At 48.6% G+C, this 10595-nt stretch overlaps 1 protein-coding gene across 1 annotated transcript; it reads left to right on the plus strand.

Moving 5' to 3' along the window:
* Positions 1-2046: 2046 nt before the first annotated feature.
* Positions 2047-6827, plus strand: ZNF503 (zinc finger protein 503). The gene is made up of 2 exons (XM_077259446.1): positions 2047-2614; positions 4918-6827. Exons 1-2 carry the CDS (start codon positions 2357-2359, stop codon positions 6292-6294), a joined length of 1635 nt encoding a protein of 544 aa, XP_077115561.1. The 5' UTR covers positions 2047-2356; the 3' UTR covers positions 6295-6827.
* Positions 6828-10595: the final 3768 nt, after the last annotated feature.

Here is a 10595-nt window from a genome sequence, read left to right on the forward strand (position 1 = left end):
CCTTCTGTATGCATGGCTCATCCCATATGCATGGCTCATATTCCCCCCCTCTTGTATGCATGGCTCATCTCCCTCCCATCCCATATGCATGGCTCATATCCCCCCCTCCTGTAGTATGCATGGCTCATATCCCCCTCCTGTATGCATGGCTCATATTCCTCCTCTGTATGCATGGCTCATCTCCCTCACATCCCATCGGGAGGTGACCCAGGACTTAAATTTAAAAAAAAACCTTGCTCAGGTGCTGCCCCCCGCATCGTCCCGCCCTAGGCACCTGCCCTCAAGTGCCTAGTGGCAAATACAGCCCTGCATATAGGAGGATTGATTCTACATACCCATATAGGAGGACTCATTCTACGTGCCCATATAAGAGGACTGATTCTTTCTTCCCTTATCAGTGGGAAGTATAGTAGCATGACACTAAAGCCCAGTGTTCCCCAACTGCGGTCCTCAAGAGCCACCAACAGGTCATGTTTTCAGGATTCCCTTAGTATGGCCCAGATGGTGGAATTATTGCCTGTGCAGATGATGCAATTATCACCTGTGCCATACTATGAAAATCCTGAAAATATGACCTGTTGTGGCTCTTGAGGAGCCCATAGCGTAGCCTGAGGGCCATAGAACCACATAGTGTATCATATCAGACTCTCGCCTACCATTGAAACATTCAAAAAGAACATGAAGACCCACGTCTTCCGGCAAGCCTACAACCTGCAGTAATCACCGATCGACCAAACCGCTGCATGACCAGCTCTACCCTCAACTACTGTATTCTCACCCATCCCTTGTAGATTGTGAGCCCTCGCGGGCAGGGTCCTCACTCCTCCTGTGCCAGTTGTGACTTGTATTGTTCAAGATTATTGTACTTGTTTTATTATGTATACCCCTCCTCACATGTAAGGCGCCATGGAATAAATGGCGCTATAATAATAAATAATAATAAATAATAATAATAACAATAGTGTAGCCTGAGGACCATAGGACCCCATAGTGTAGCCTGAGGACCATAGGACCCCATAGTGTAGCCTGAGGACCATAGGACCCCATAGTGTAGCCTGAGGACCATAGGACCCCATAGTGTAGCCTGAGGACCATAGGACCCCATAGTGTAGCCTGAGGACCATAGGACCCCATAGTGTAGCCTGAGGACCATAGGACCCCATAGTGTAGCCTGAGGACCATAGGACCCCATAGTGTAGCCTGAGGACCGTAGGACTCCATAGTGTAGCCTGAGGACCGTAGGACCCCATAGTGTAGCCTGAGGACCATAGGACCCCATAGTGTGGCCTGAGGACCATAGGACCCCATAGTGTAGCCTGAGGACCATAGGACGTCACCCCATAGTGTAGCCTGAGGACCATAGGACCCCATAGTGTAGCCTGAGGACCGTAGGACTCCATAGTGTAGCCTGAGGACCGTAGGACCCCATAGTGTGGCCTGAGGACCATAGGACCCCATAGTGTGGCCTGAGGACCATAGGACCCCATAGTGTGGCCTGAGGACCATAGGACCCCATAGTGTGGCCTGAGGACCATAGGACCCCATAGTGTGGCCTGAGGACCATAGGACCCCATAGTGTAGCCTGAGGACCATAGGACCCCATAGTGTAGCCTGAGGACCATAGGACCCCATAGTGTAGCCTGAGGACCATAGGACCCCATAGTGTGGCCTGAGGACCATAGGACCCCATAGTGTAGCCTGAGGACCATAGGACCCCATAGTGTAGATCTGCAGACATCGATGAGGTGACAGGCATTGCAGCTTGACCTCTTCTTCCAGTGTAAAGATCTGGGACAAGGCAATGGTATGGCAGAAAAAATTAAATCGGTAGGGGACGTGAACCATAAAATGTAATCTGAAGCCAACGCTGTGAGCAAAGAGGCTAAACCACCGAGAGGAGGGAGGGGGGATCAGAAAGAAAGAGCAGAACATTAGAGGCAGCGAGAAGGGGGACGTCACATCCCCTTGACCCTCCAATCACCTCGGGGTCCTATTTGATTGGAAGGCGGCAAAGGCTTTAATCTCCGCTCTAATTCCGAGGCTTTTGAAGTGAGTTTGTCTGGCAGAGGTGCGGCTGCTGCTCACACTGCGCGCTCTGCACCAGGAGTGGGCGCGGGGACTGCGGCTCCTGCCCGGGATACACGGCTGGATTGGACGGAGCGCGGGCACACACGGACGGCGCCGGCATCCCTGCCTCCACACGGATCTAGCTGCTGGATACCGCCTGCCCGCCTGGGGCACACACTGCGAGCTGGACTAGGAGCGCTGTCCCCAGGGCCGGTCATTGTCTCCTCTCAGGACAGAAGCTCCGGGGAGTCCCCCCTGCCGCCGCCACCCCAATGCCTGTGCGGGGGACATGAGCTGCGCGCCGCTGGCTGCTGCAAGTCGTGTGAGTCCTTCAGCCCGGGAGAGCGCGGAGAGCTCGGGGACGAGAAGCCGATCACTGCCGGCTACCGCCCGGGCGTTCGTGCACACGGTGCCCCCCAGCGACCCCCTGCGCCAGGCCGCTCGGCTGCCCATCAAAGTGCTCAAGATGCTGACAGCCCGCAGTGGCCACCTCCTCCACCCCGAGTACCTGCAGCCGCTGCCATCCACCCCGGTCAGCCCCATCGAGGTAAGAAGCCCTGTGCCAGCCTGCGCGACACGGAGCCGTGGGCACCGCGGAATCCGCTCACACTCCCGGGATATTGGCTCGTTGGGACATTTTCGTGTTTGGGCCCTTTTTTCACAAAGTCCAGTTCTTCTATTATTCTAAATTTTCACTATAAATAAAACATTATATATTCTTCACTAGATATAATATAGCCATCCGTATATACTGTACCAGATCTATTCTTCACTATGTGTTATTAATAGTTAACTATATATAATCATTATAGAATAGGTTTCATTATATATAATATACCCTTCACTATATATAACACTCAAACTATAATGTAATATACCCTTCTCTATGTATGTATGTGTGTATGTGTGTGTGTGTGTGTCTCTCCAAAAAAGTTGGGGCAGCACACCAAATCCAAGATTATAAAGTGCTTCTTAATAGCCCATATGCCGACGTTTCGGTCCTGGGTACAGACCATTCTCAAGGTGTGTGTGCATATGTATGTATGTGTGTGTATGTATATGTATATATATATATATATATATATATATATATATATATATATATATATACTAAAACAAATATTCTTCACCATGTATAATATTCCCTTCACTATATATAATATTCAAACTAAAAAAATATTCACCAGGTATAATATACTTTTCACTACATATATATTTTTCACTATATTTAATATGAAATATGTGCATTATGTAGAATATCGTCTCACTGTTTATATTTCCACTATATAGAATAGTTTCACTATATCGAATTTATTTTTCACTATATAGAATATACATTATATATAGGGTAGATATCTTCACTATATATAATGTATACTCTATTCTCCACTATATGGAATATTTCTCCACTACCTAGAATGCATAGAATGTATCTTCCCTATATATAAATTATCTTCACTATATAGAATATAGATTGCCTATATATAATGTATTCTCCACTACATAGAATATTTCTTCACCATATGTAACATATCTTCACTCTATAGAATATATTTTTGCTATATACAGTATATTTAACCAGTATATAATGTATTCTCCACTATATAGAATATATGTTCACTATGTGTAATGTAATTTTCACTATATAAAACACAATCTGGACTCCTCTCCTCTCTACCCTGTTGCTGTCGGGTGTCCTGATCCCTCTTTGCCCCCTGATAGCTGCGCTTTTCTGTGGTTGTTATTATTAAATTCTGCTTATTGAATCCCATTAGTGGCGGGAATCTGGAGGTGATTTATAGCTCAGCAGCTGTCGGTCATTACGTGGAAAAGTCCCATAAAGTGGCATCCACAGATCTACATAACATACTGACTTTTGGGACAGAGAAGAACTTTCTAGTGTTTAGTGCCTGCAGTCACAGCTGGGAGAGCCTCTGCGGGTAGAGCCCCGGCAGTCACAGCTCCGGGCCGGCAGGGAGAGCCTCAGCGGGTAGAGCCCGGCAGGGAGAGCCTCAGCAGCTAGAGCCCCGGCAGGCAGAGCTCCGGGCCGGCAGGGACAGCCTCAGCAGGTAGAGCCCCGGCAGGCAGAGCTCCGGGCCGGCAGGGAGAGCCTCATCAGGCAGAGCCCGGCAGGCAGAGCTCCGGGCCGGCAGGGAGAGCCTCATCAGGCAGAGCCCGGCAGGCAGAGCTCCGGGCCGGCAGGGAGAGCCTCATCAGGCAGAGCCCGGCAGGCAGAGCTCCGGGCCGACAGGGACAGCCTCAGCAGGTAGAGCCCCGGCAGGCAGAGCTCCGGGCCGGCGGCAGGGACAGCCTCAGCAGGTAGAGCCCCGGCAGGCAGAGCTCCGGGCCGGCGGCAGGGACAGCCTCAGCAGGTAGAGCCCCGGCAGGCAGAGCTCCGGGCCGGCAGGGACAGCCTCAGCAGGTAGAGCCCCGGCAGGCAGAGCTCCGGGCCGGCAGGGAGAGCCTCAGCAGGTAGAGCCCGGCAGGCAGAGCTCGGGCCGGCAGGGAGAGCTTCAGCGGGTATAGCCCCGGCAGGCAGAGCCCCGGGCCGGCAGCCAGATCTCTAGCGGCTCTCGGCTGCATGTGGAGCTGGGATTTGGGGCGGCAGTAGGACTGCCACCCTTTCTCCTGCCCTGAGGTGGTTCTTTTGTGGGTGCAGGATCCTGTTGGTACAGAGCCTGTTATCAAGCTGGTCGGGCAGTAGCAGTGCGGGCTGGCACCGGGCGCAGCTGCTCTAATGTGTGGCATGATGTGAGTGATGACTGGATGGGGGTGTATGAGAACTGCCATGTAATTGGGATAAAATGTGACCCAGTCTAATTGCTCTTCCTCTCCTCACCCCCTCCCCAGCTGGACGCCAAGAAGAGCCCCCTCGCCCTCCTCGCCCAGACCTGCTCCCAGATCGGAAAGCCGGACTCCACACCTTCCAAGTTGTCCACGGTGACCGGATCCTCCACGGCCGCTGACAAGGAGGCAAAGTCTGGGCCACTTAAGCTGAGCGACATCGGTGCAGAGGACAAGTCCAGCTTCAAGCCCTATTCCAAGGCCCCGGAAAAGAAGGAGCCCACGTCCGGGGACAAGTCCGGCTTCCGAGTGCCCAGCGCTGCCTGCCCTCCGTTTACTCCCAGGACTGGCAGCCCCAGCTCACCTCGGACCCCGCCGCCCTCGTCTGAGCCCAAGAGCTCAGGGGACAGCGGGGACAAGAAGGAGACGGAGCAATGCGCGAAGAGCGGCCAGTCCGAAGGCAGCGCGCACGGGAGGCTGAGCGCGGAGCTGCCGCAGACTCACCCGGAGGGGGCCGCGGGCTGTAAGAGCCTGTCTGCGGCTCCTTCTCCCACCCCGGCCTCCTCCGGCTCCTCGGGCTCGGTGCTCGGATCCGGCCTGGTGGCCCCGGTGTCCCCTTACAAGCCAGGACACACGGTGTTCCCGCTCCCTCCGGCTGGCATGTCTTACCCAGGAGCACTGTCTGGAGCCTACGCCGGGTACCCCCCGCAGTTCCTGGCTCACGGAGTCTCTCTGGATCCCACCAAGGGGAACTCATTAGTGGGTGCCCAGCTGAGCAGCCTGGGGTGCGTCAGTAAATCGGCATCTAGTCCCCTGACCGGGGCATCGCCTCCCTCGGTAATGACTGCCAGCCTGTGTAGAGACCCGTACTGCCTCAGCTACCACTGCACCTCCCAGCTGGGCGCCAGTGCCACCTGCAGCCACGACCTGAAGTCCGGATACCCGCTTGTGTACCCCAGCCACGCACTGCACGGAGTCTCCCCGCCGTCTCTACCTGGGCACCCTCTCTACCCCTACGGCTTTATGCTTCCAAACGACCCCTTGCCCCATGTCTGTAACTGGGTGTCGGCCACGGGTCCTTGTGATAAGCGCTTCTCCTCCTCCGAGGAGCTGCTTGGCCACCTGCGGACACACACCGCCTTCCACGGAGCAGCGGACAAACTGTTACCTGGGTACCCCAGTTCCTCGTCCTTGGCAGCCGCAGCCATGGCTTGCCACATGCACATGCCCCCCGCAGGAGCCTCCTCTAGCCCCCTTACCCTGCGCAGCCCTCACCACCACCCCCTGGGACTAAGCAGCAGTCGTTACCACCCATACTCCAAGAGTCCCCTGCCTTCAGGTGGGGCCCCCGTGCCAGTGCCTGCCGCCACAGGACACTACTACTCGCCATATGCCCTGTATGGCCAAAGACTTACCACAGCCTCTGCTCTGGGCTACCAGTGACTGGCGCCGAGGCTCCGCGCAACTGGACATTACACACAGAATTAGGTATTTTTTTATTTTCTAATGAAAGAACCCACCCCTAGATTTTGGTGTTCATCTGAGGACCGGATCCACGGACACGTATTTATTTCTGTTCCAGTGCATTTCTGGGCCGGCAGTTCCCGGCAGGGCGGCCGGCAGGTCATCTCTACTGCCTTCTAATGACGGCTTCTCTTCTCTTGTATTTTATTTCATGTCCCGCAGAAATCCGCCTCCATCCAGTGCATGTTTCTTACTAAACAGCCAGCGGTTTGTTACCATTTCCAGTTATTTTTACGGTGTAAACAGTAAAACAAAAAGGAATAAATTGGTATTTTTTGTATGTATTCTGGGAGAAAAAAATCAACAAAACATTTTATTGGAAAGAAAAAAAAATCCCTAATTTTCCTTATTTAGTTTTGTCATTTCCACCCTCCAGCGGCCATTCTGCATCTTGTACCAATCTCACAGTGTATTGCTTTCAAATATTAAAAAAGAACATTCTATTTGCTTTACATCTGACTCGTCTTTCTTTTCTGTGGAGCCCTGCGTATTCCACGGGGTGCAGATGTGACCGTGCCAATCCTCAGAAATCAGGAATCCACTAGGAAACGCCCACTTACACTCGGATTGCTCGGTGCATTTCTCTCTACCTTCCTTTCCAGGTGTACAAAAACAAAACAAATAGCAAAGGCGTATTTTATAGACAGGGATACTTTTTTTTTTTTTCTCTCTTGAATTAGCCATGGTGGGGTTTAGAAACAAAACATAGTTCCACATATTTCTTTTATATTTGCATATCATTTTATTACAAAGCATGCTGCTAAATCTGCCAAATTCTGGATATCGATGACACATAACCAGCACAATCTCTACTGTGGGAAGGTTCTTGTCACTTACAAGGCAGAAGTTTATTTTCACTTTCTTGGATCTTTGTGATCAATGTCATTAAGTTAGGTTCCGAGGCCGATGGTACCAGGCTGTAGGTCCCGAGGCCGGCGGTGCCCGACTGTAGGTCCCGAGGCCGGCGGTGCCAGGCTGTAGGTCCCGAGGCCGGCGGTGCCCGGCTGTAAGTCCCGAGGCCGGCGGTGCCAGGCTGTAGCTCCCGAGGCCGGCGGTGCCCGGCTGTAGGTTCCGAGGCCGGCGGTGCCCGACTGTAGGTTCCGAGGCCGGCGGTGCCAGGCTGTAGGTCCCGAGGCCGGCCGTGCCCGGCTGTAGCTCCCGAGGCCGGCGGTGCCCGGCTGTAGCTCCCGAGGCCGGCGGTGCCCGGCTGTAGCTCCCGAGGCCGGCGGTGCCCGGCTGTAGCTCCCGAGGCCGGCGGTGCCCGGCTGTAGCTCCCGAGGCCGGCGGTGCCAGGCTGTAGGTCCCGAGGCCGGCGGTGCCCGGCTGTAGCTCCCGAGGTGTAAGGCCGACTGCACAGTTTATACCGCAGAATGTGTGTGGCTGTGCATAGTCTGTGTACTAGGACTCCAGCGCTCTGCATAGGTGAGTGTGATCTAGAATGTTCCTGCAGTTCCATATATGTGACATACAGCCTGTATAATTCTATGCTTATTTCAGAAGCTCACAGCTTAGTTGGTGACAGACAGTTCCTTTTAGATTAATTCCTCTGATCATCATTCAGGGAAATGAAAGGCCCGTTTCCTGCTGGGATGTTCTTCCTTGTGGAGCAGGATATGGTCCTGTTTGTAGGTGGAACAGAGACCTGCATTTCTGGATACATAGGTCGGGGCACACACCCTGCTAACCCATGATACACGCAGGACATGGTCCACAGCTGGCACCCCTTATGCCCCCTTCTGCCCCCTGCGGAGCGGATGCTGGGCAGTCCCAGCTGGGGGCCCACAGGTTGGCACATACTCATGCTCACTACATACCATGTCATGTCTGTTACCAGTCCGATACACACACACCTGGACCTGACTGCAAGACGCAAGGCTTCATCCACACTCTCAGCTACTCGAAATCTCAGTAATTAAGTATTCTCCAAGCCAAGCAAAACATACAGGGCGAGCAGGAGAGATAAGCCCAGGAACATGCGGAATCAGGCATTCCAACAGGCAAAGCTGTATAGTGAGAACACACACTGCTAGTTTATGCGGTTATACATTAGACAGCTCCCCATACAATGTGCTGTACCCAATTCATTACCTGGCATAGACCCGAAACTCCCAGTACTAGTTGTTATACCGATTAACTGTTTCATTGTGTGTTTGGTGGTCACTGTTCTGTCCTTCTATGTCAGAGCTGCTATATATTAGAGAATAACAGGAACGAAAATATGAATAATAATAAGCCCACCCTATGCCATACATGGCACCACACAAAACACTGGACTGTGTATATATACTCACACATACAAACAACAGTGAAAACTGTATAATATATGCTACATAGTATTGTATACTCACACATACATGTTTAATACTACACAATACTATATATACACACCGTACATTATACTATATTTATATAAATATATATACACTACACATTATACTATATATGTACACTATACATTAAACATATATACTCACACATACAAACATGTCAATATGTCAATATGAAAACTGTATAATATATACTATACAGTATTGCATACTCACATATACATACGTGTTTATATACTACACAATACTATATATACACACTATACATTGTAGTATATACATACTATACATTAAACATATATGTACTCACTTACAAACATGTCAATATACAACATGTGAAAACTGTCTTATATACGATATAGTATTGTATACTCACAGATACATACATGTTTATATACACTACACAATACTATATGTTCACACTATACATTTTACTATACGTATACCATACAATGAACATATATATATATACTCACATATACAAACATGTCAATACATAACATGTGAAAACTACTGTATAATATATACTATATAGTATTGCATACTCACACATACATACATGATAATATACAATACCATATATGTGCACTATACATTGTAATATATATATGTATACATTAAACGTGTGTGTGTATGTGTATATGTATATATATATATATATATATATATATATATATATATACACTCACGCAAACAAATATCTGCACACCAGCCCTGTAAAAGAATAAGCTATACAAAGAGTCTAAACTTTTTGTTTCCAGAAATTAGGTGATATTTAGAAATAATTATAAACTTGCGAAAATACATCACTATAACAATTCAAAAAACTGTTGCACCATATAAAACCGATTTCAATAACTATTCTAGAGTAGCAACGTGTACAGTTGCAAAGTTTACTGTCTAGTCATAATAATCCAATGGGGAAAATATTAGGCACCGTCCGCAGCAGTGCTGTGTGTGCGTATGTCAGGCACGGTATATATATATATATATATATATATATATATATATATATATATATATATATATATATATATATACAGTATAAATACACAGTATATACAACATTATGTATATATATATATATATATATATATATATATATATATATATATATATATATATATATATATATATATATATATTTCACACTGACATGAGATTTGTTGTAATCCTATGCAATCTATGAAGGGCTATAATCAGGCAGCAGTCAGCACATCTACTAGCAGGGAGCGCTGCCCAGACAATATAGACGAGAACTGTGTCAGCGTTCTAGAAAGTACTAAATATTTAGCATAATGTAATTTTTTTCCACCCAGAGACAAATCGAATTGTGTTTGAATCTTTTAAACTGTCTTCTTCCTACTGACGAGATGACTTAAAGCTGACAATTCTGTCACAAATCTTCAGTGTCAAATAAAAGCGCAAATTAATGATCACAATGAAATGAATGGACGCCTACAGGAACTTGCGAGTGCAAATACTTGAAAGAGTCTTAAATGGAATGCAATTATATACACGTCCCACTTTTCTGCTCATCAAGTCGTTTCATTTAGTTTTTTATGCAATTGTATTTTTTGATAAAGGAATAATAAAAAAAAATAAAATAACAATACAATGTTTTTGCTGTCACTGGATGTCAGGAAGAAATATCACCCAGGGATGTTTGATGCTAATCCTAAACCATCCTGCTGATGGAGCGCAGATTCCACTGTGTAACCGCAAGGCGTCGCCACTAAACGCATGCAGGTTCAGGCTCATATCTTCACATTGCGGCTTTGCGCAAGAAGTGTACATAGCGAGTGAAGCCTATGAGGTTACTGTCATCTTCAAGAAAAAGACAAGAAGTTGCATTATTCATGGTTAGTACCAGTTGTGTGTTCATGTTAGTTA

This window comes from Ranitomeya variabilis, chromosome 4 (genome assembly GCF_051348905.1).
Source record: "Ranitomeya variabilis isolate aRanVar5 chromosome 4, aRanVar5.hap1, whole genome shotgun sequence".
NCBI classification, from domain to species: Eukaryota; Metazoa; Chordata; class Amphibia; order Anura; family Dendrobatidae; genus Ranitomeya; species Ranitomeya variabilis.

Excerpts from the sequence above, each read along its gene's own strand:
- ZNF503 (XM_077259446.1), top strand. The coding sequence starts at position 2,357 with ATGAGCTGCGCGCCGCTGGCTGCTGCAAGTCGTGTGAGTCCTTCAGCC. Across the intron at positions 2,615-4,917 it reads CCCCGGTCAGCCCCATCGAG|CTGGACGCCAAGAAGAGCCC; the intron begins GTAAGAAGCCCT and ends CCCCCTCCCCAG.